The 25,731-nt window shown below is 40.1% G+C and overlaps 1 protein-coding gene across 1 annotated transcript; it reads right to left on the bottom strand.

Annotated features, from left to right (window-relative positions):
* Nucleotides 1–219: 219 nt before the first annotated feature.
* ptchd4 (patched domain containing 4) lies at nt 220–24,163 on the bottom strand. Its single transcript, XM_083563014.1, has 3 exons — nt 22,565–24,163; nt 12,212–12,692; nt 220–2,387 (listed from the first exon to the last, which is right to left on the bottom strand). Exons 1-3 carry the CDS (start codon nt 23,120–23,122, stop codon nt 736–738), a joined length of 2,691 nt encoding a protein of 896 aa, XP_083419140.1. The 5' UTR covers nt 23,123–24,163; the 3' UTR covers nt 220–735.
* Between the last annotated feature and the right edge of the window lie 1,568 nt (nt 24,164–25,731).

Genomic DNA, 25,731 nt, shown 5'->3' with positions numbered 1-25,731 from the left:
CACTCAACTAGTCTTTTAAGACACACAAATTGGCTCAAAACATTTGGTTTGTTCTCACTACATACTTCTTGGTTCTTGTTTTACACCATAAGTGTTTTTTCTAGAGAAATTGTACCGTTCGTGTTCATTATTGTTAAACCGAGGACAGTGTATAACATCTGCTCTGCTCAATGAAACTTCAAAGGCCATGCTACATTTGTAAACACTAGCTCATTTGAATATTTTTTTTTTTTTTTTTTGCCGTTTTTTTGATAACCAGGACAATAATTACTCGTGTATTTTGTCTAATGGAACAAAGAATACACAAGGTTTTCAGTCATCTTAAATCTATTCTTTTTAGCCATTTATTAGACATATTTACTTCTGGCCACATTTAAGCTACAATTTTGGACAAGTGAAGACATAATAGTATTAATACTACTCGATCTATCTACTCTCAGCCCCTAACAACCTGCCTGATGAATAACTCTTGGTCTGTGCTATAATTTTAACATGAATTGCAGACTTTGCTTCCCAGATATTTTTTGTGACCTCTCAACAGAAGCAGGCAGATGCTATATACTAGCCTGGATGAATGGTACAACAGAAGATTTCCTGCTCTAGAAAGCATGCCTGCCCATTAGTGGAGTTGCTGAGGGGTTCTTGCACTTTTTGACCCCCATGACCAAATGAAATGCTACATGTAATTTCATCCTATGGGACGGGCCATTCCGTGTAACACTCACACAGACATTGTCAGACACTGGTCACATGATCAGGGTTATCTCTAACTTCGATGCACTCGATCTCATCTCGCTCACGCTCCCTTTCACGCTCTTTTCTCTTCGCCCGTTTCTTCTTCTTGTGTCTTTTCTTAGAGGGAGGGAAAAAAGTCAAGAAGACGGGGAGGATGATAAAACAGTGCAGCACTGTGCATCCGGTGGTGAGCAGCGAGCACTTAAACAGTGTGTAGGTCAGGTTGGAAGGCACAAAGAGCAGGGGCATTATCCCAATCACGAAGCATGAGGCATTCTGTAAAATGGCTGCCCCATGCTCTTCGAGCGAAATCTTGATGCACTGAGTCCTGGTGTGCTCGGTGGCCAGTACAAACGTGTAGAGGTGAGGGGCACAGTGATCCATGGCAAAGTTAAGAGTATAAATAAGGCACAAGATAGAGATACTGTCCATATCAACATTCCAGAGTGTCATGAGGCCAAGGACACCCAGTTCCACAGATGTGATGGTCAAAATCAACCAGAAGTTCCCTAAGGGGTTAATGACAAGGAAGAAGGTAAGAATGAGGATGGTCAGGACACTGAACCCTGATGTTAGAATCGGCGAAACAACCGAGGAACTGTAGCGATCCATGAACACGAAGGTGGGATTGAAGACAATGAATTTGATGCTGTTTATAAGGGAGAGGGGTCTGAGTCTCTCGAGCAGTTCCACCACCTCTTCCCTTGTTTTCTCTGTGGTTCGGGCAACCAAGTACATCCTGGATGCAATGATGTCATACTCTTCCCCGTTTTTGGAGAAAATTATGTCTTCTGTGAAGTGCTGATACTCCGGTCTCTTCAGGAACGAAGTCTTGAGAATATTTATGAAATCACTTTTGGTGGACGCGCTGACGTTTGCGACCTTCAGATAATTAAAGTAATTATCAATCCATGAAATCTTATTAAAACCCTGCCCAAGTGTCTTGAGGTGCTCCTGTACTGTGGAGTTCCAGTATTCAATTGGCTCATAGATGTAGAAACCAATCACTGGGCTGTAGTTACTGAACAACTTCTGCTGAGTCAGGGCAAACGACACACTGGGCGAATTGCTAGCTAATAAATTGACTATGTTGTAGCCGTCACTAATTTGTAAACATCCCATGAATGAAAATGAGGCATAAATCAAGTAGAGAATGACCACAAAGGGCTTGACGTATGTGTTAGTAATCCACTCTGTGTAATGTTCCCTCAGGAAGTGCTGAATAAAGTGATTCTGGTAGGGCATACTGTCATGGTGTGTGGAGAGATCATGGCCATCACTCATCATAGTCTTGAACCATGTAGGCTGGCGGTCCAGGTATTCTACAGAAGGGATTTTGCAACAGAAAACGCTGTGATAGCGGTTCTGCTCCAGTTGACCGGCAAACACCAGGCAGGAGCCGTAGAAGGAAAAGACGTAGAAGTAATTTACCAGGATGGCCACGCACATGCTCTGACAGAACACCTTCACGGACTCGATGTTGGTAAAAGGACTGGCGCCCATGCCAAATGTGATAATATACAACGAGCTCGTCATGGTGTAGCATACCATCACATCAGCAAAGGCATCTGCCACTCGCTCTTTAAACGGCAGACTCTCCCGGGTTCTTCTCCAGCCAGCCAGGAGCTCAAACACCCCTTTGGTTCCATGCCCTGTGAAGAAACATGAACATTTCAGGTATCAATTTTTAAAGACTAGCATTCCTAACATCACACCAGACCACACAATTGCACCCTCAGCTTGCAGACAGACCAGATTATTGGGGATGTTTGCAACATACAGTGGCCTAAAAGTGTTTGCGGTGTGGTGAATGGGGGCTCTGGCAGATCTAGTTACGAGAGCAAAAGGAAAGTGCAGAAAGGTAACATTGAGGGTAAGGATTGGGGGCACCCTGGCACTTGTCCCCTCAACAAGCCCATGCGAGAACAGGTGAGGAACAACATCTGAATAGTGTCTTTTATTTTAAACATGCACCCTGAACCTTCAGGCAATTTAAGGCTTTGGTAGTATTTAAATTTGCCACCGCCAGCTCTGCCTCCTGTCTTTCTGTCAATGCCACTGTCTCTGAACCATACAACATAGCACGTCTCACCACTGTCTTTTACCATTTCACCATCCTTCCTTTTTACTTTTCTATTACAAAATATAAATAAATATCCTAATTTCTGTAAAACTGCTTTGTGACAGTTTATTTAATTGCACTGATCTGGATGGTGGTGGTATTGAGTAGGGGCGTTATGCAGGATGCTTTTAGGATCATGCCCATTTTACATTCTGGCTCTCGGTTGCAGTTCTGTTGTCACAGCTAGACCTGCTGAAGCCCTGACTTGCTGAAGCACAGTACACAAGCTATCAGGGCACCATATGCTCTTAGTATATCTAATAATCCTTTCTCCTGCTGTGGCTCTTCTGAACTTTTGGACCGGTCTGATTCATCCTGATGCTCACATCCTTCTGCTATGGAATGACCAACCTTCTGCTCTAAACTTGGAAACAAGAGCCTACCATCCAGAACACAAATACTGGAAGGATGCTTGTGTTTAAATAATGATTGTTAGCTGTGTATTATTAACAAACAGGAATTTTGGGCCATGCTGTCTCATGATGATCAGAGCTATTCCTTCTCCCTTTCTGAAATTCAGGAGAGGATCAGTTTCACTGCTCATGGCTCATGGGTTGGGGGTAAATCTTTTTAGGTATAAATAGCTACTGTCTCAGCAAGACACATCTTTCCTTTCGTTCCACTTCCTGTAGTCCATGACTTTCTAAGGTAAAAAAATTTTGCCCAGGTCCTTTCTCCTTTTAAGATCCTTTAAATGGCACTGAAATAAATGATTCAGTGCACCACTAAATATTATGCCATGTATCGCTCTGCTACTCTCCTGCTGTTATCTGCATCGTGACTCATCTCCTGATGTGGAATCAACTTGGCTGGATATATTCGAGACTTCCCAAAAAAGTGACTTTGACTCACCTTCAGTAGATAATTTCACTGATCTGATTACAAGAGTCTGTATTTATCTCTGTACATGTACTATTCTTTCATCATGTAGTACTGCAAGCCTGTTCTTTTATATTAACTGTAGGGCTGCAACCAACAATCATTTTGATAATCAATTAATCTGACAATTTTTCCCCGATTAATCGGATTAAAAAACAAACAAACAAGAAATACAACAAAACATTTTTTTTAATTACCGTAATTTCCGGACTATAAAGCATACATTTTCCAGCAGGATTTGGCACCTGCCCACACAGCGAAAAGCACCAAAAGTTGGTTAAATGACCATGGTGTTAGTGTGCTTGACTGGCCAGCAAACTCCCCAAACCTGAATCCCATAGAGAATCTATGGCTTATTGTCAAGAGGAAGTTCTCCCACTTAGAAATCATGGAGGGGTCTGAAATTGTCATCGTAGGTGCATGCCCACTGTAAGAGACATAATCTAAAAAAAAAAAATCCAGAAATCACAATGTATAATTTTTTTACTATTTATTTGTATGATACAGCTGCAAATAAGTATTTGAACACCTGAGAAAGTCAATGTTAATATTTGGTACAGTAGCCTTTGTTTGCAATTACAGAGGTCAAACGTTTCCTGTAGTTTTTCACCAGGTTTGCACACACTGCAGGAGGGATTTTGGCCCACTCCTCCACACAGATCTTCTCTAGATTAGTCAGGTTTCTGGCCTGTCGCTGCTGTTTAGGTCTGGAGACTGGCTAGGCCACGCCAGAACCTTGATATGCTTCTTACAGAGCCTCTCCTTGGTTATCCTGGCTGTGTGCTTCGGGTCATTGTCATGTTGGAAGACCCAGCCTCGACCCATCTTTAATGCTCTAACTGAGGGAAGGAGGTTGTTCCCCAAAATCTCACAATACATGGCCCCGGTCATCCTCTCCTTAATACAGTGCAGTCGCCCTGTCCCATGTGCAGAAAAACACCCCCAAAGCATGATGCTACCACCCCCATGCTTTACAGTAGGGATTAAGTTCTTGGAATGGTACTCATCATTCTTCTTCCTCCAAACACGTTTAGTGGAATTATGACTCAAAAGTTTTATTTTGGTCTCATCTGACCACATGACTTTCTCCCATGACTCCTCTGGATCATTAAAATGGTCATTGGCAAACTTAAGACGTGCCTGGACATGTGCTGGTTTAAGCAGGGGAACCTTCCATGCCATGCATGATTTCAAACCATGATGTCTTAGCATATTACCAACAGTAACCTTGGAAACGGTGGTCCCAGCTCTTTTCAGGTCATTGACCAGCTCCTCCCGTGTAGTTCTGGGCTGATTTCTCACCTTCCTTAGGATCATTGAGACCCCACGAGGTGAGATCTTGCATGGAGCCCCAGTCCGAGGGAGACTGACAGTAATGTTTAGCTTCTTCCATTTTCTAATGATTGCTCCAACAGTGGACCTTTTTTCACCAAGCTGCTTGGCAATTTCCCCGTAGCTCTTTCCAGCCTTGTGGAGGTGTACAATTTTGTGTCTAGTGTCTTTGGACAGCTCTTTGGTCTTGGTCATGTTAGTAGTTGGATTCTTACTGATTGTATGGGGTGGACAGGTGTCTTTATGCAGCTAACGACCTCAAACAGGTGCATCTAATTTAGGATAATAAATGTAGTGGAGGTGGACATTTTAATGGCAGACTAACAGGTCTTTGAGGGTCAGAATTCTAGCTGATAGACAGGTGTTCAAATACTTATTTGCAGCTGTATCATACAAATAAATAGTTTAAAAATCATATATTGTGATTTCTGGATTTTTTTTTTTAGATTATGTCTCTCACAGTGGACATGCACCTACGATGACAATTTCAGACCCCTCCATGATTTCTAAGTGGGAGAACTTGCAAAATAGCAGGGTGTTCAAATACTTATTTTCTCACTGTATATAGTAAATTAACATATTTTCCAGAAGGCTAGCAATTCACTAAAAATGTTTTTTTGATTGGTTTTATGAAGTATTTTAATGTTTTGAGAGAGTGAATTGATGGGTTTTTATTAAATGTGCGCCAAAATCATCAAAATTAAAAGAATGAAATATATCCGTCTCTGTGTGATGAATCTATAAAATATATGAGTTTCACTTTTTGTATTGTAATCAACTTTTTAATGATATTTTAATTTATTGAGATGCACCTGTATATAAAACCCTAATTCAGGGTATTTATGTATAAAGGTGTACTTGAAAAATGCAATCTTTAATGTTGACATTTTATAAAGCTTATAGTGGCTGTTTGTTGAGGAGTGTATGTCAGATTTCTCCTTAAACAAATTCACTCAAGCTGGGCTGGTTCTTTTTGTAAAAATAAACAAATAAAAATAAAAAACAGCATTTCAGTATGAATGGCATTTGTATTGTTTTTAATGATAATTGCAGGTGGCAAGTTGACAACCATGTTTAAAGAATCAATATAAAATATAAATTTTTTTTTTTACAATTTCTGTAAAATAAATTACACAGACATTTTGTTCAGTGAAGATAAAAGCATCTACATTATATAATAACAGTTTGTATGATGATTAATACTATATGCATAAATTAAATATACAAACATTAAAAACAAGCATTTTAACATAGTAAAACTGTCTATAACTGTTAACTGTCTATAAACTGACAAATGCTATAAAAATGCTATAACACAAATGTCATAAAAAAAAGAATGAAACGTAGAAACACAGCTAGCTTAATAAAAAAAATAAAAAAAAAGTAAGAAAATATGCATTGGTGTACAGACACATAAGCAGTCGCTGAAAACTTGAACACTGACTAAAATTGTACTCGTTTACTGCTGCTGTTTTTTGCTGCTTTTAAAATGTATTGTTTGTTCGCACAGTTTAAATTGAATCATCACTATGTAACAAGCAAACTGATTGTGCAACCTGAGTCAAGACAGATTCAGTGTGACTGATTCAGTTTGGGACACACACTTTTTCCTGCTTTCGGTTGATACTGTACTCTCCGCCATTTCGCAAATGTGTTACACACTTGCCGTCACGCTAAAACCGTAACTTGAGCAGCCCAAATAATCGATAACGTTCACAACAAATTTTATTACTGATTATTATTGATTTTTTTTTTATTAGTTGTTGCAGCCCTAATTTACTGTTTACTGTTAATGTAAAATCATACACACCTGGTTTTCAGTGTTTTTCTTCCTCTGTCATTATGAAATGTTGTTATAGTTCACATTCATTCTCTATATGCATGTGATATTCATAAATAAAATGAGTATTTACAGCAATAAAAAAGTCTTACACTGTAATATTATGGTTGAGCCACATGTTGCTTGATTATGATATGTATTTGGTCATGCCATCATTTAAGCCCTGGTATTGTCAAGCTGCCACTCTTGGCCCTTGAGCAAGGCCCTTAACCCACTGTGCTCCAGGGGCGCCATATCATGGCAGACCCTGCGCTCTGACCCAGTTTCGAGCAAGCTGGGATATGCGAAGAATGAATTTCACTGTGCTCTAATGTCTTCTTCTTCTTCTTTCGGCTGCTCACATTAGGGGTCGCCACAGCGGATCATCCATCTCCATACCCCCCTGTCCTCTACATCTGCCTCTTTCACACCAACTACCTGCATGTCTTCCTCACCACATCCATGAACCTCCTCCTTGGCCTTCCTCTTTTCCTCCTACCTGGTGGCTCCATCCTTAGAATTCTCCTACCAATATAACTCATCTCCCTCCTCTGCACATGTCCAAACCATCTCAATCTCGCCTCCCTCACCTTGTCTCCAAAACGTCCTACATGCGCTGTCCCTCTAATAAACTAATTTCTAATCTTGTCCATCCTCGTCACTCCCAACGAAAACCTTAACATCTTCAGCTCTGCTACCTCCAGCTCCACCTCCTGTCTTTTACTCAATGCCACTGTCTCTAATCCATACAACATCGCAGGTCTCACCACAGTCCTATAAACTTTCCCTTTCATTCTTGCAGATACCCTACTATCACAAATTACTCCTGTCACTCTTCTCCACCCACTCCACCCTGCCTGCACTCTTTTCTTTACTTCCCTAACACACTCTCCATTACTTTGCACTGTTGACCCCAGGTACCTGAACTCTACCACCTTCTCCACCTCTCCTTCCAGCAACCGCACCACTCCCTCTCATTTACGCACATGTACTCTGTCTCACTCCTACTGACTTTCATTCCCCTTTTGTCCAGCGCATACCTCCACCTCTCCAGGCTCTTCTTACTTCCTGCTCCCTATTCTCACCACAAATCACAATATCATCCGCAAACATTATAGTCCAGGGAGACTGTACACATTTCCATCTCCATCCTTTATTGCTCTAACTTGCAACACATCTTTCCCAGCTCGGTCCCTCTGCCTGGCCAATCTGTATAAATCCTTTTCTCCTCCCTTAGTGTTCAACCTCTCATACAGCTCCTCATATGCCTTTTCCTTGTCTTCACCTGCTGCCACATCACCTTGTACAACTGCCTACTTTTCTCATCACTCTGTCGATCCCACTTCTGTTTTGTTAACCTCTTTCTCCTTATGCTCTCCTGCACTTCCTCATTCCACCACCACGTCTCTTTGTCTTCCTTTCTATTTCCAGATGTCACACCAAGTACTTTTCTAGCTGCCTCCCTCATCACTCCTGCAGTAGTTTCCCAATCATCCAGCACCTCTTCACCACCACCGAGCCCCTGTCTGACCTCTTCTCTGAACCTCACACTACACTCTTCCTCCTTCAGTTTCCACCATCTTATTCTTTTGTCAGTCCTCACTCTCCTCCTCTTCTTCTTCTTCGCCGACAAAAACCATCCTACAGACCACCATCCGATGCTGTCTAGCTACACTGTCCCCCGCCAACACCTTACAGTCTCCAATCTCCTTCAGGTTGCATCTCCTACATAGAACATAATCCACCTGTGTGCACCTTCCTTCACTCTTATAGGTCACCCTATGATCTTCCTTCTTCTTAAAATAAGTATTCACCACTGCCATTTCCATCCTTTTGGCAAAATCTACCACCATCTGCCCTTCCACATTCCTCTCCTTTAGGCCATACCTACTCATAACCTCCTCATTACCTCTGTTCCCTTCACCTACATGCCCATTAAAGTCTGCCCCAATCACCAATCGTTCATTTCTAGGTACACTCTACCACTTCATCTAATTCACTCCAGAATCTTTCCTTCTCCTCTATCCTCTAACTTGTGGAGCATAGGCACTGATGACATTTATCCTCATTCCTTCAACTTCCAGCTTCACGATCATCACCCTATCAGAAACTCTCTTCACCTCCACTACACTCTTACTGTACTCTTCCTTCAGAATCACCCCTATACCATTTCTCTTTCCATCCACACCATGATTAAACAGTTTAAACCCACCTCCAATGTTCCTGGCCTTACTCCCTTTCCACTTGGTCTCCTAAACTCACAACATATCTACCATTCTCCTCTCCATCATATCAGCTACCTCTCTCCCTTTACCAGTCATAGTACCAACATTTAAAGTACTAACCCTTACATCTACTCTCCTACACTTCTCCTTTCCCTGCCGTCTTTGTTGATGTCTTCCTCCTCTCCTTCGACGAACAGTAGCCCAATTTCCACCGGTACCCTGTTGGCTAATGAAACCTGTGGCGGTCGATGTTAACCTCAACCGATCCGGTATGAATTTCTTAATCGTGACTCCCATATTCAATTTGGCACATGTTTTACACTGTATGCCCTTCCTAACGCAACCCTCCCCATTTATCTGGACTTGGGACCGGCAGTAAGAGTGCACTGGCCTGTGCCTCCCTAATGGCTGGGTTTTCACTGTGCTCTAATGTATATGTGACAAATAAAGGCTATTCTATTCTATTGTATTCTATTGTATTCTATTGTATTCTATTGTATTCTAAAAAGTTAGTCATTTAGTATATTTAGGCACATAATGTTGCTGAACCTAGACATGACAAGTGAAGCAACCCCAGATTGTAAAACTGTCCCACCACAAGCTTGTAGGCATGTTTTCTACACACACACACACACACACACACACACATACACACACATACACACACACATATATATATATATATATATATATATATATATATATATATATATATATATATATATATATATATATATATATATATATATGCCTAAACACTCAGAAGCACTGGCCTATGTATTTGATTCCATTTCATTGATTTGTATTAACTTATTCACAACAGTTTATTCTCTTCATTTCGTAGTGTTTCTCTTGGCTGCACTGCTTCCAGTACGTGTATGTGGACGTATCTGTGTCTAATCTGCCCAGGGCCTGCAAAGTCAGTACTTCTGGCCTTTTTACCACAGTCTCCTTAATAAATATCAAGTTTTTTTTAACCAATCAGATTTCAAATAGTAGTGTAGAGGTTTGGAGTTGTTTTAACTGGGGTTCTTGCTTTAGTAAAATGGTATTTACCCTCCATATGTGAAATGCTTCTCTATCTGTATTACCACGCGTTGTTATATTGCGTTTTTGTACAGTATTGATGGTTTCTATAATTGAGACGTGATAGTGGTGGTATTAAGAGGTGAATTAAGTCGGGTAAGTCCCCACGGAAGGCCCAGGTAACAAATGCATGGCCCGCCACTGTATATATATATATATATATATATATATATATATATATATATATATATATATATATATATATATATATATATATATGTTTATGTCTATACTTTTGAGAGTCACTGACAGCTGAAATTAAATTCCTTGTGTGTCAACACAATTGGCCTATAAACCTGATTCTGATTTAGATTTTTTTGCAATATGATGCAATGAAAAAAAAATATGATGGTCTGCAATTCAATATAGTGCAGATATTTCGCTTTTATTTCTTTGGCCCAGGCAGACAGCAAATCATCAATTAATTTAAGTGCCTGCTGACTTCTAACGCATGACCCTTTTCCACACACGCCTTTATAGTGCAAAAAAAGATGCAGCTCTACCTCTGCCATGTTAATCTGTATTCTATGTGACTCTCAGGACACGCCTTGGTCTCCGTATTGCTGTGATGCGTCACATTCACGTAGCAGCACCGGTGCTGAGAGAACGCACAGTTTAGCAAGGAGAAATCAATAAAAATATTAAAGTATAGCACATCTAATAATTCTATATAAATGAATAGTTTTTTACCAATGCAAATATGTTCAAAATTATGCATCAGTCCAGGTGTTTCTATTAAAGTTTAGATAGAATAAGATAAAGTAGTGCACACACAATGACCCAATTTACTTTCCTGTTCATGTCCATTGAAAGTAATTAATCTCGACTTCTACTGCCAAGAAGTGAGGCAGCCTCAAATCTAAAAATAGGTGCTCAGCATTTGTTTAAACTAATGTAACTCCAGTATTACTCACCTTCTCATGCAAATGAAATGTCTCCTCTTTCAGACAGTCTGAGAAAAACTGTCCTGTTGTTTATTACACATTACCCAAAGCGTGAACATCACTGTCCACTCAGTGTGAATGTGACCCTGATTTCTAGCCCTATTTACTGGCTTACATTTGTCACTTGAAACACAGCCAGATAGATCTCTTTTGGGAATACCCCAATAATGAACCAGCTACAAACTATGTGATGTGTCTAATACACTATATGGACAAAATAATGACACTTGACTTTTAACATTTCTATGTGTTTTTTCCCCAAACTGTTAGCATGAACTTGAAGCCAAAAACAAATATATATGACAGCTGCGGATGCAGTAGCATGAAATGTTCCCTTTACTAAAACCAGCATGACAATCCTGTGCACAAAGCTAGATCCATGAAGATCTGCTATAGAGCTCTGACCTATTGAACACTTTTGGGATGAATGTTAACACTGACTGCACCTTGCCTACCTCAATATCGGAATGATCACAAATCTCCAAAAGCACACTCCAAAATCTAATTGAACATCTTTCCAGAAGAGTGGAGGTTATTGTAATAGCAAATGGGGACTAATTGTGGAATGAGATGTTCAAAAAGCACAAACGAATCTTATAGTGAGGTGTCCACAAACCTTTATTCATATAGTGTATCTTCTCTTTATAGGAAATACATGTCCTTCCAATCATGAATGAGGTTCATACAAACAAATAAAATGGGTTATAGACTCCCAACAATAGTACTGTGGGGCCTTGTTCTCTTGCTTTTGGCATATTTGTCAACCCTTATCGTAAATTGTGATGGATGAATCACCTACTGACTCTTATAAATGTAAATGTAACAGAAAAAGTGTGGATAGCTACCATTTAAGGGATCTAGTCACATGCTTATGTGAGATGTAAATAGAGCAAAAAGAATTCATATTATATACTCTCTATTGGGGGAAAAAAATCCTTATCCATTTTATGCCAGGAACAAATAAATCTACACAAAAGTAAACTGTAATAAAGATTTTTTTAAGCTTTTGAGAAGACAGTGATAACAATTAGCACAATCCCATGCAACAGGAAAGAAAAGCAGTACGTACCCATGGCAAAGAAGGGGATACCAAGCAGGGTAGAGTTGAACTTGCCATGGGAGATGAAAAAGATGCCAGCAGCAGTCACGTTGGCGCTGCAGACCGTGAGCACACCAAGAAGTCCCAAGAAGGGCTTACCGCGCAGACAGTCACGCATAGAACTGGAGATAGTGGCAGCCAGCAGCACCAACACCAAGCCCACCAGCACCTCGCCCTTCGCCAATGCCCCCGTAGCATGGAAGTCACGCCACAGTCCGAACGACGTCAAAGCCTGCACGTGTAGATCGGGGCTGTCTGTCGCTAAATGTTGCACCATCTTGCCAAACTCACTCTCCCATTTCTCAGCGATAGCATCCTGGACTGTGGGAGTCAGCCGACGTAGGTAATAGGTGATCTGGACAGCCCGTGCCGACTTGACGTGCCGCTCACGACCATGTGATGCCAGCACAACGCTGCCAAGCTGGTGCCCGATAAATGCCACTCGGCCATCCTGGAGAGAAGAACAAATAACAAGTACAATCATAGTGCCTGTCATTTTCCACCCACGGTCCAACGCATTCTTCACACACTCAATGTGCACGCCAGACTTTTTAATCCAAATGCGCTCAAGATTTTCTTTAAAAAAAATGAAACTAAAGAGGTCCTGGTAGTGATTCAAGCAGTTTATTTAATACACACAATGATTCCTTGCAAAAGTACTTAATATGGTATATGGCTTGTCAACAAGCTACTAGCCAGCAGAATTATTGTGCAAAGCAAAGTATGTCCTATAAACAACTGGTAGGGGTTGGTGGTAAAAACACACAAACAAACAAAGAAAATCTCAATTGGTATGTATGTGATTCTACAAATAACTGTAGGAACAGACAATATTGGGTGTCCTTTTGCCCTCCTGCCTCCTCCTAATGTGTCACTAATCATCAACTGAGGACTGTAACTAATAGAAATTGCATGTTGCATCATCATGGCCACCTGGCCTCTCGTGAACTTAAACAGCAATTCTGCAGTCACACTACTGGAGGTCAACATGAGGGTTTTTAACACACACTGATACTGCACCCCTTCAGCAAAGACAGAAAACACTCATAATGCTAAGAGTGTACAATAATCCCCCGCTTTACTTCGGTTCGAATCTCGCGGCCCCGGTTTATCGTGGAATTACATTTTCCACTTAACTAATTTGTTAACTGATTTTCCCGGTCTCTTGCGGACAAAAAACTTATAGGGAATAGTTTTTATGGGGTTTTATGTTCAAATAATAAAATTTATTAATAAACATATAAATATTAATAATAAAATGAAGTAAAATGGTAATACAGTAGGTAGTATATACATAAAATAGCATTTTTGGGGTGGAGTCCATTTATCGTGTTTTTTCTTTTATCGAAGGTGGTTTTGGAACGTAACCACCACGATTAATGGGGTACTACTGTATTATGTTCCTGTAGAAGTCGAACATTTTATTGCCACATGCTTGTTACCATGGCCAACACGATGTCTTAAAACGATTATTAAACTGGTACAAAGTTTGACAACTACCTAGTGCAATGTACTCAACTTAGTATTTGTACTTAGTATTTGAGTAAATGTACTTTGTTACTGTACTTAAGTAATTTTTTGGTTACTTTCTAGTTTTACTGAGTATCAAAGATTTACTCTCTCAACATTTACTCTCTACTCAACAACATTTATGATTCAATAGATGTACTTTTTTACTCCAATATAATTTAATTGACCAATCATTTTGCATGACAGCTTTATCTATGCAAAAACATTACTAAATGTATATTGTTTTAAAGCTCCTGACTTCAAAAAGGCAAATATAGAGGAGGCCTCAGATCTTAAATTTGATACCACCTCATCAGAGGAAGAGGATTTCTCCAAGCCAATAAAAAAACTTGTTTGATCTTTGTTTCACGTTGAAGAGGCTGTTGTGTTGGCTAATGCAGTGTTCAGGTATACAATTTAATCTGTATTTTTAGGAAAAAACCCACAAATCAACTGGTTTTGGCTTTTCACTAACATGTGTCTTGGTGTTGAGAACTAGTGCATCTTTGAGCCTACGTTGAATAAGAGTCAAATAATCAAGTCCTGTTCAAATCAGACACTCAAAGACTTTTACTTAAATCATATTGTAATTGGTGACTTTTAACTTGTTATGTAACTCGCAATAAGGTATCTTTACTTTTACTCAAGAATGATTTTCAGATACTCTTTAAACTTTAAACAGTCTCCTGACTAACTGAATGACACACATGTGTTGAAACAATTCATTTGATTTTACTGATTTAAAAAATCAGGGAAAAGGGAATGGAACAGCGGTGGAAAGTGAGAAATAGTTCATTCTGAGGTTACGTTAGAGCAGGTCAGGGTAGTCCCTCAACACCACGACCATTATTGGCAACCAATCCAGTGAAATTAATCTCTGTTTTTCTCACAGAATTTTAATGAGTTTCACAGGGTAGATGTCCTCTGCTTTAACTGTTCCTTTCTGCTTTGTGAATGGAAGACACTCAGATCAGCTTTTTTAAATAGCTGGTGATAAATGACTTGTCTTTCACACACACACAAACACACACACACACACACGTACACACACACACACACACACACACACACACTCACACACACACACACACACACACACACGTACACACACGTACACACACACACACACACACACACACACACACACACACACACACACACACACACACACACACACACACACACACATAATAATGCCTACTTAGCCTAAGTTAACAGGAATATGGTTTGAACAGACACAGTTAATAAGCAAAGGCTTTTTCTGTTGTTTACTTTGAACAAAAAATGCAAACGCAGCAGGTTTTCTAAAGTCAATGTAAAATTCTAGAGTGCATCAGAATTATAATGCATATTATTGCAGACTGAGAACACATGCCACTGGAAATAATTCACAAAATGACGACTGCTTATGCACCAATGTAGATTGTTTTGAGAAAACAATGCAATTTTTCTTAGGTTAAGGAGCAGATCTGGAGGGATCATGGATATAGAGTGTTGGTGAACTGGGATATTTGTATGCGGTGGTCCCCTCACTCTCACACGTTCACTCAGGTTTGTTGACGGTGGTGTGGTCTCTTATCCCAGAGATCCCTCATGTCTGTGTTACTTTCTGGTTCTCCCTTTTAGTTATGCTGCCATAGTGAGTCTTGCTGGAGTCACCAACTGCACAGTGTCCTTAACTTTCATACAACAACAAGGACACATAATAATCCATATCCTTCTCTTCCTGTCACCCCTCTTCTCTCTTTCTCTCTCTCTCTCTCTCTCTCTCTCTCTCTCTCTCTGTCGATTTAAACATGCGCCTGAGGTTCCAGTGACCACTGTTCCTGCCCCTCTTCCCTCCGTGGATCTTCATACTTCGTCCCGGCCTCCTCTGGATACTGTCCTCTTCGACTGGAGGTGACTCTGTGTGGCTGGGGACAGTTTCTCATCAATGCTTTGGGGTTCCATTGCGGGGTTCCCACTCCATTGTAATTCCGGAGTAAGAACGGGAGCTTTAAGGATGGATTGGACTGTAGGTAATGTAAACAGTCTGCTACACTGACTCAGGACTACAGTTTGCTTCTGATTATCATCACTGTACCCCACAACATCGTATATCTTTAATAAATGGACATTCAGTGCAACCCAGACGAGGATGCATTCACTCTTGAGTCTGGTTCCTCTCAAGGTTTCTTCCTTGTGCCATCTCGGGGAGTTTTTCCTTCACCACAGTCGCCACCGGTTTGCTCATCAGGGACAAACTTACACTTATAAAGAACATCTTATTTATTTTCATCACCACATTATCTGTGTAAAGCTGCTCTGAGACAATGTTCATTGTTAAAAGCGCCATACAAATAAAAATGAATTAAATTGAATTGAACTGAATTAAAATATTTCTAGGTCTCAGTTTTAAATGTATTCTAATATGAAGAATTAAACACCCTCCCTATTGAGCAATAAAATAAAACATACAAGCAATATTTCTTTTACTAATCTAAATCTGTTCTTTTTGTGCAATAATACTCTATTTATTTTCTTTATTAAAAAATGCATAATAGCTTTTATTCTTTTTTAATTTTTTTATTTAATGTTTTATTTCCTTTTTACTTTAGTAAAAGTGCAACTGAAAGCTTCTGTCACCAAAACAAATTCCTTGTATTCATTGAAAAACTCCAAGATTCAAAGATAAAGGTTTTTTTTATACAGCCTTAATATTATCCTGCTGTGTATTTTCCTGCTGCTGCTGAGCTGCAGTAAGTACTCTGTTCATGAGAACACTCCAATGGTGGACTAGTAGCACTTTTGACCTGGGCTATTCAGGGTTAGAGAAAGAAAAGCATCCACTGAGAACCTCTTTGTTATGTGAGGCATCAACACTAAGCTTTTTTGAAGTCTGTAATTCACTGCACTATTGCATGGCTGCTATCATTTGTCATAAGCCTGCTTTAAACTCCGCTCCGTTCTAATTTTGTGATGGTTTTGGTTCTGCACACTACATGGGGCTGAGCAGCTGAGCCTTTTGCTCGTTTATCTTCCTGCTGTGAAAATGCTACAAACATTACCTTACCTATCACTAGCCATGTCTGCTGTTCCCTTCACTCTCTGCTGTGTCAAAGATAGAACAATGAATAGTCAGCCATATTTTCATAGCCTGCATTCATCACTATTGGCATTTTGCTGCAGGGTGAAGCACTTTTTAAGAGCTGGTTAGCATTATTTCGGGCCTAGGAAAATGTCATCGCCGATCACTGTCCATCATCCAAATAAATCAGCTTTATCTCTTAGCCATTTGCCCATTTCATGTAATCAAATTAGCTTTATTATATGCTCAACCCTGACTTGCACCTGTGTTTATTTATCACTTTATCACTTTAAGTGTACAAAACCAGGAATGGAGTAAATGTAATTCGTTACTGTACTTAAGTGGGTTTTATTATATATACTGAAGTATTTCCATTTGGGGATACTTTTACTTTTACTTATTTCCATTTTAAAGTCATAGTCATTCCTTTTTTTGAGTGGATAAAAATACACCAAAATACAGTTCAGCATCAGTTCAACAGCAAGCAGAATATTTTGAGAGTAATACAGTAAATGATGAAAAAAACTCCTGACTCTATCGTGCAGTGGTTGACAAATTACACATAGCGTGTAGTTAAGTAAAAGTAAATATTCACTCAGTAAAATATGACTCCAGTAAAAGTGTCCCTTTAAACTTTCAGTTGGGTAAAAGTACAAAAGTATTTGCCTTCAAATGTACCTACTGTAATTTCCGGACTATAAAGCGCACCCATATATAAGCCACTGAATTTGACAAAGATTTTTATTTTTAACATAAATAAGCCGCACCTGTCTATAAACCTAGACATATGTCTACACTGAAACTAATAAACTTTACACAGGCTTTAACGAAAGACACTAAATGCAATATGTTGCGCTTCTATTAGGAGCATAGCGGTATTTTAGGAATAGCCTGGCACAGCATTTTTCCGGTATTACTGTGTGTGTGGAGACAGAGGAATATGTCCTTATTATTTTCTGATGCTCATTTCTAAGTTTCTTTTACTAACCCATAACGCTGTTGCCAAGAAAAATAAAAAAGCACGAGTTTTGGAAACCTGTCTGTGCTTATCAGTGCCTGTCAGTGAGCTCTCCCTTCACCCAGACTCAAAGCGTTACAAGCGTTACAAGCGTTAAAACCTTATTATATCTTTACATACTCTTTTATTATGTTTTTATACAAGATTTGTTATTTAGAGATGTATTTTCCAATTTAATAACATAAAACATAAAAACGGGGTGTCATTTTGAGGGTTGGAACAGATTAATGCCATTTTAAGTATTTTCAATATGGAAAATGGATTTGATGTGCGAGCAAATTGAGATACGAGCTCGTCCACGAAACGAATTAAACTCGTAGGTCAAGGTACCACTGTGTTTCCCTCGGGAGTTTATCTTTTGTCATCGGCGTGCGCCACCGGTGGAAGTTTTTCTCCCGATGCCGTGCAGCTCAGAACACAGGTGAGGTGCGTTTTTTCGTTTCCGTTCGGAAATGTAATTAGTCTAATGTTATGTCGCTCAGTTTTTTGGCTTGAAGTTTGTGAAACCGGGAAAAACCCAGGAAAGATCCATATATTAGCTGCTTCGTTGTTTAAGCTGTGGGGTTCAAAACGTGGGAAAAAAGTAGCGGCTTATAGTCCGGAAAATACGGTAAGTATCAAAAGTACTATGATTTATTATGGCTGTAATGTTCCTATTATAATTTTTATCACAAGACTCTTTGCCTAATCACCTCAGTTGATGTGAAAAACACTCTGATGTGATTCTTAGCACACAATCTGTTAATAGAATAATATTAATGAGTCAAACACTGATTGATATCTAATCAATTATCATGAGCCCAAAACCTTCTTTTTAATGACTTCAAAAATAATCGCACGAATGAGGCCACGAGTGTTGTGGTGAGCTCGATTCAGGAGTTTCTTCATCATTTATTCCTCTCTTAATGTTCTGCTTGTTGTTGAACTGATGCTGAACTATATGTACGTGCTAAATAGATACCACCAAGAGGCAGTTGCGGTTTTAGATTGAATGATATCCTGATTGAACCACGCTATGAACCAACGTCTCCTTCACTGATGAGTTTCAGCTCTGAAAAACTCATCTCTACTTCACCTACCGTCACTGGATAAGTAAAACATTTTTGGTAAAATAGATTTGGATGCATTTCTAAAAGCTCACAGAGTTATCAAAATTTTAAGCTGCACTGGAGATTCCCCTTACTGAACTCAATTCAGTACCTTTATGGCATCGCCTCAATTAAACTTATCCAAATCAATAAGTGCCATTTTAACTACAATCCAATTAGACTAGTGGGGGTGTCATTGTTTTGTTGCTGCACACATTATGATAAACTACATACTATAAATTATAATGTTATGCAGACTAAAAGAAAATATTGTTGCTTTATCCGTAAAAAAGCATAGGAGGAAACACAGCACAACCTGAGTGATATACAGTTATTAGCTGATTTCATTTAATGCATTAGTCTTTACTATACTATAATGAGTTGAGTGATAGAGCTGCATACACAACTTTATCTCTTGCATTTCCCTTCCTACTTTTTCCTCTTTTTTCTGAATTTCCTTATTTTGTTATTCATAATTTTAATTTGGCTTTGAAATTTAAAACTCATCGAGCGAGCTGTGCTTCTGCAGAGGGCTACGTCTTAATTTCTGAGAGAGATCTGGCCCGACCGGTTGAAGCTGACAGGAAAGTTACGTTCACTCAAATAAACATTAAAATAATTTACAACCGTGATGAGCAGAAAAAACATCTCAGAATGCGAAATGCTTTCAGCCCTGAATCAGACACCAAAAAACTTTTAGAAACACTCTTAGTATCTAGAAAGAAGGAGGGGAAGCATAATAGGAACCTCTTTACCACACACACAAACACACACACACACACACACACACACACACACACACACACACGTACACACACGTACACACACACACACACACACACACACACGTACACACACACGTACACACACACGTACACACACGTACACACACGTACACACACACACACACACACACACACACACACACACACACACGTAAGCATAAGATTCTTGTTTGCTTTCTGAACATTCCAATCTACATTTATTCCCCATTTGCTGTTATTAAAATCCCCACTCTTCTGATGTAGGTGAGGTGAGGAGGCCTGGAGTTCAGTCAGCGTTCACATTTATAACAAAGGTGTTCAATAGGCTTGAGTTGAAAGCTCTATAGCAGAAAGATGTTCCACTCCAACCAATGTTAAGCATATCTTCATGTAGCTGGTTTTGTGCACAGGGCATTGTCATGCTGGAACAGGTTTTGGTTCAAGAGTTTTTGCTGAAAAATTGCATACAAGTGGATAAGTCAGGTGTCCCAATAGTTTTGTCCATATCGTGAAGGCACCACCTCGCCATTGTATAAACCTGGCAACATTCTGTTTCATCTATTAACATTTACATTTAATGTTGTGGAACATCTGTAAGAAAAGTGAGCTCCAGCTACTGTGTTATAACTTCTACTGATTTCTTTATTAGCGTTTCTTCTTTTCTCTCTGTCTTCAATTTATTTGAAAAAATAGTAATAAAAAAAGAGTTTAAGTTTAGAGTCTAGAGTTTAGAGTTTAGAGTCTTGGTTTCCTGTAATGATTATTGTGTACCGAAAGTCTGTGCACATACACATATTCCGTTTTTAAATATTACAAGATAAATGATGCGACTGGCACAAAGAAAAAGACTTTGCCATTTTCACCCTTTTAGATTTAAGGATAAAAACGGTGGGTGTAATAATATGAATCTGTGCAGGAACAGGAAGTGTGTGCTGGTGGCAGTAATCACGAAGTTCAGCTGGATGCTGGATATTTAAAATCCTGTTAAAAATCATCTCTGTCTTGTACACAAGGAAGTTCTTTTCATTGTTTTCAACATCTACAGTGGACCTGTGAGTGCTCTATTTATCTTTGCAGGAATTGTCAGTTGAAGGAAGTAGATCATGCCAAATTAATAATATGCTATTTTTTTGTTTTGGTTTTTTTTGTCCGAGAAAAAGATTCATGTTTTTAAATTCTAAAGCATACCCACATCATTTAAAAAAGTTCAACACTATTCAAGGACAATAATATTCATATATTGAACAAGACTAGTATGTAAGTTGTTTACTGCATTGTCCATTGTTTAGAGTCTGTGCAGAGGTGTGTTGTTTGTATTTAGTGTTTATTAGTAGATTCAAGAATTCAAGTAGGAGAAAAACGTTTTTATTATGGTTCCCTGTCTTTCCAGGCCTGCCTTTACTCAATGGAACAACCTGGTTAAAAACTCCACTTCCATCTCTCCTAAACATCTCCACTTTTCTATCATCTGTATGTCATCTTGTCCATCCGACTTTCCACTCTTCATCTTCTTAATCGCTGCTCTCACTTCTTCCTTACTAATCCTATACACTTCCTGCTTCACCATCTCCACACCATCCAACCTTCTCTCTTTCATTTTCCTCATTCATCAGCTGCTCAAAATACTCCCTTCATCTTCTCAACACACTCTCCTCACTAGTCAACACATTTCCATCTCCATCCTTTATTGCTCTAACTTGCAGTACATCCTTCCCAGCTCGGTCTCTCTGCCTGGCCAATCAGTACAAATCCTTTTCTCCTTCTTCAGTGTCCAACTTCTCATACAGCTCCTCATTTGCCTGTTCCTTGGCTTAAGCCACATCCCTTTTTACCTGCTGCCACATCTCCTTGTACTCCTTGATCCCAATTCTAAAAACTTATGAAGAAAAAACCTGTTGCCAACTCAAGGTGTACTTTGCACTTTAAAGACATCCAGCAAGTCTTCAAAAACTGAGTGAGAACCACAAGTGGTTATGTGTTTAAAAACCACAGCTTAGAAAAAAACGGAGGAGTTTGCGTACACAAGTGTGCCTGAAAAAGCTAAAAGGAGGCCTAGACCACGGCCTGCTGAAATAAACGATCACGGCCTTTATTTCTCAGAGTTTCGCTTTCTGTGGTGCTCCATTTATGAGTTTCACTCTTAGGAGCGCATTATACTCTTGCATGTGTGTGTGGTTCTGCGTGCACAGGCACAACAATTTATAATGTGTATCAGCATCATCCACAAAGATAATCAAATGCACAATAAGTGCTAAAATAAACTACAGCCTGGGTTAAAGCTGTAAACAATATCAAAAACATCTCTCTCTCTCTCTCTCTCTCTCTCTCTCTCTCTCGCTCTCTTTTACACCCCCCCCCCAACACACACACACACACACACACACACACACACACACACACACACACAGTGTCCAGTAAGCTTGTATGCAATGCAGTTCTATGCAGTTGATTGATAAGATGGACACAGGACAGAAAAGCACCAGCAGTAGCAGAGAGGTGTGTGTTTATCAATCCCAGGGTTTCCCCTACTAGGTGCGCTATAACGGTAACGTCACTCCAGTCTGCGTTTCATAGGCTGCTGCGGTACTGCAGTTTCATTGTTACATATCGCTCGGCGAGGGGTAATAGGGCAAATCAGCAGCAGAGACCCCCGTGTATCAGGGCCAAAAATGTGCGTCTGCATACAAATCATATAACATGCACTAGGACTAGGACCACATTATGTAAGCATATGAAAGTGGCACAGTAAGCAGTAGAGTAGAACCGGTTCTGGCCTATTGCACCGTGCAGCTTCTATTGTATATTAAAGTATTAGTACAGGACGCGCCGTTACGCACCGGAGGGGTAAAAGAAAGAAAGAAAGCGCCCCTATCTTACCCGTAGCGTTGTGTTGGGGTAGGTCACGGGCACTTTGGCGAGCGTGTTGTTGTTTAGGACGGCCTCGCGGATGTCCTCGAAAATCGCGATTATATCGTCGAGGACGCAGCGGCGGGGCTCGCGCTGGCCGTCGAGCACGCAGAGGTGTGCGAAGGTGTAGTTGAAGCCGCGGTGCGCGACGCGCAGCTCGAGCACGCGCCGGTGCACGCGCAGCACCTGCTCGGCCAGCTCGAGCACGTTGGCGCCGCGCTTCGCTAAAAGGATGAGGCGGCCGTAGCGGCCCGGCGTGTGCAGGTCCGAGTAGAGGCGGTGCTTCGAGCGCTCCACCGGGAAGAGGCTGTCGGCGAGGCGCCGCTCGACCTTGGCGAGGCTGTGCGCGGGCGCGAGCAGCCGCTCCAGGTCAGCCTCGGGCGCGAATCCGCGCAGCGCCGCGCCGCCCAGAAGCGCCGTGAGGACTGCGGGCACGGTCAGGAAGAACACCGGGTGCCGGCTCACGAACAAGCCGAGCCAGTAGAACGAGGCTTTGAGCGCGCCGTAGATCGCCTGCCGCAGCATCATCCACCTCCTCCACCACCACCTCCTCCTCTTCCTCCTCCTCCACCACCTCCTCCTCTGTTGCTTTTGCCTAGCAAGTGCATGTGACACGCGCTCCCATGCTGCGGGTCGCAATAAAAAAAAAAAATTATTAATCGGCTTCCCTCTATGTTCCTTCGCGTGTGTGTGTGTGTGTGTGTGTGCGCGCGCGCCCGCGCGTGCTTTTTTTAGTTTCTGCTTAACACATGCCTCCTCCTCCACATGCTCCGCGCTGCGTTATTCCTCGTTCCAGCTTTAGCATCCTCAGATTGATGTGTTTCACCGCAATCATGCGCTGTAGCCCACAAGACAGGTTATTTCAAGCACACTTTCTACATCCGATCATTGAAAACAGCCAGGCCGGGGTTCAGTTCTTTTCTGAACCCGATCAATGAAAAACAAATGCCGCAGTTTTTGCTTCTCAGCTCTCCGTGTATGCTTTTTTATCTGTGATATGAACTTGAACTGAAAGAAATATGACACGGAGAAATGTTTGAAGTTGCTCCTGCTTTCTTTTGTGATATTAAACATAAAACTGTTGTGTCCTCTCCTTCAGTGGAAATGTTCTTCTGAGTTGTGAACTGTGGCTCATGAAGGAAAACTGGACAGGGACGTAGAGACGTACTGCATGCAAAAGGTCCGATCTGTTACCAAACCCTCTGTCCTATTTCACACAAATATCATGTGTTTATTTCCATCACTATCAGCTGGAGGTTCACCCCAAAAACCTTGTGCAAAGGAAAACTGCTTTTCCTATTTCCTGATACATATATGTCTGATGCATGTAAAATGTACACCTGTAAATGAAATAAAGTAGGTTAACTCATGTTTATATGTTTATATGATGTTCCGAATGCTTAGAGGATACGTGAAGGTATATAATGGTTGCATGAAACACTGCATTTGCACAAAAGGACGATTATTTTGTTTATTAAATGTTGTTTTCAGACTAGATTATTAATGACCTTGGAAAATACTGAAAGTTTTCAGAAGTGTCCCATTGTTGTTATTGCTGTACAACATGAGTTATAGAATGCTACATAATATGTATTAGGTTGTGTATATGAGTAGAGTATCGAAATATGGCGATGAAAAAATTGGAAAATTACATTACAAATGTGTCCTTATTGATGGGACATGTGTATCCCAGACTCCCAGACATGTTGCACCAAATATGTCATTAAAAATGAGCAGATATGACCAAAAGGTGAATTTTCACATGTCTGCACTTTGAGGAATGCATAATTTTTTTTTTATTTAAAGAGACCATCTGCTTTATTAGGAACACCTGTATACCTTATACAATTTGAATATATTACAATTTATTATATATTTATTAATATATACAATATATAAATTTTATGGTTTAACATATCAGGACATAATAAAAAAGCATGTTGAATAAGGTAACGGCAACCTCAGATGACTAAGGACCACCTTTAGCAGCAATAACTTCGAAGTAATGTGTTCTTCTTAACTTTATCAGTCTCTCACAGCATTGTGGAGAAATTTTGGCTCACTCTTCTTTACAATGTTGCTTCAATTTATTGAGGGTTGCAAGCATTTGTTTAGCCACCGCTCTCTTAAGGTCCTGCCACAGCAGTTCAATCAGGTTGGGGTCTGAACTCTGAATTCTGTTTTGCTGGTGTGCTTGGGCTCATTGTCCTGCTTCTGGCTTTAGCTGTCAGACAGTTGGTCTCTAGAACTCTTTGGTATATTGTGGAGTTTGACTCAATGACTACAATGACTACAAGGTGCCCAGGTCACATCATCACCCCTCCACCACTTGATGGCAGGTATAAGGTGTTTGTGGTGATATGCTGTGTTTGGATTTCGCCAAGCATGTCCATCATGGACAAACATGTCCACTTTGGTTTCATCTGTCACAAGGACATTGTTCCCGAAGTCTTTGGTTTGTTCAGATGCAACGTTGCAAACCTTAGCTGTGTTGCCTTTTACTTTTTAGAGACAAAGGTTTTCTTCTGGCAACCCTTCCAAACAAACCATTTCAACATATTTTTTTTCTAATTGTCCTGTAGAAACAATGTACTAAGTTTCATTAGGATCTGTAATGTTATTTCGAAGAATTTACAATGCAGGAGAAATCGCGTTTTTCGCGAGTTAGCCACGATCCAGGCCGAATTTTTCAAAACCCTTTCTTAGTGAGCACCCAAGACCCAAGAGGAAGGTATGTTCCAAATTTCATTGCAATCCGTTCAGTGGTTTTTGAGATTTCGTGATGAGTGAGTGAGTCAGTCAGTGGTATTTGAGCTTTATATATATATATATATATATATATATATATATATATATATATATATATATATATATATATATATATATATAGATTGCACAGAGCGTTTTAACATAAAGCAGTTTTTTAAAGTCGGTTTTGTCATTTTACACTAAAACCTATGTGGCCCATGTGTTCCGCTTGAGGATTTTATTTGTGTCAATAATTATTGATGTCAGATTATTATAAACATGTATTATCACTGTACATAATCATATATTAATCATTAATGTAATGAGACTTATTTTACAAGGTTTGGATTTAACCATGAGAGCACTTAATATCACCATGTTCAGATTAT

This window comes from Silurus aristotelis, assembly GCF_946808225.1.
Source record: "Silurus aristotelis genome assembly, chromosome: 15".
NCBI classification, from domain to species: Eukaryota; Metazoa; Chordata; class Actinopteri; order Siluriformes; family Siluridae; genus Silurus; species Silurus aristotelis.
Note: the sequence above shows the minus strand (reverse complement) of the source record. Positions and strands in the feature narration are given on the sequence as shown.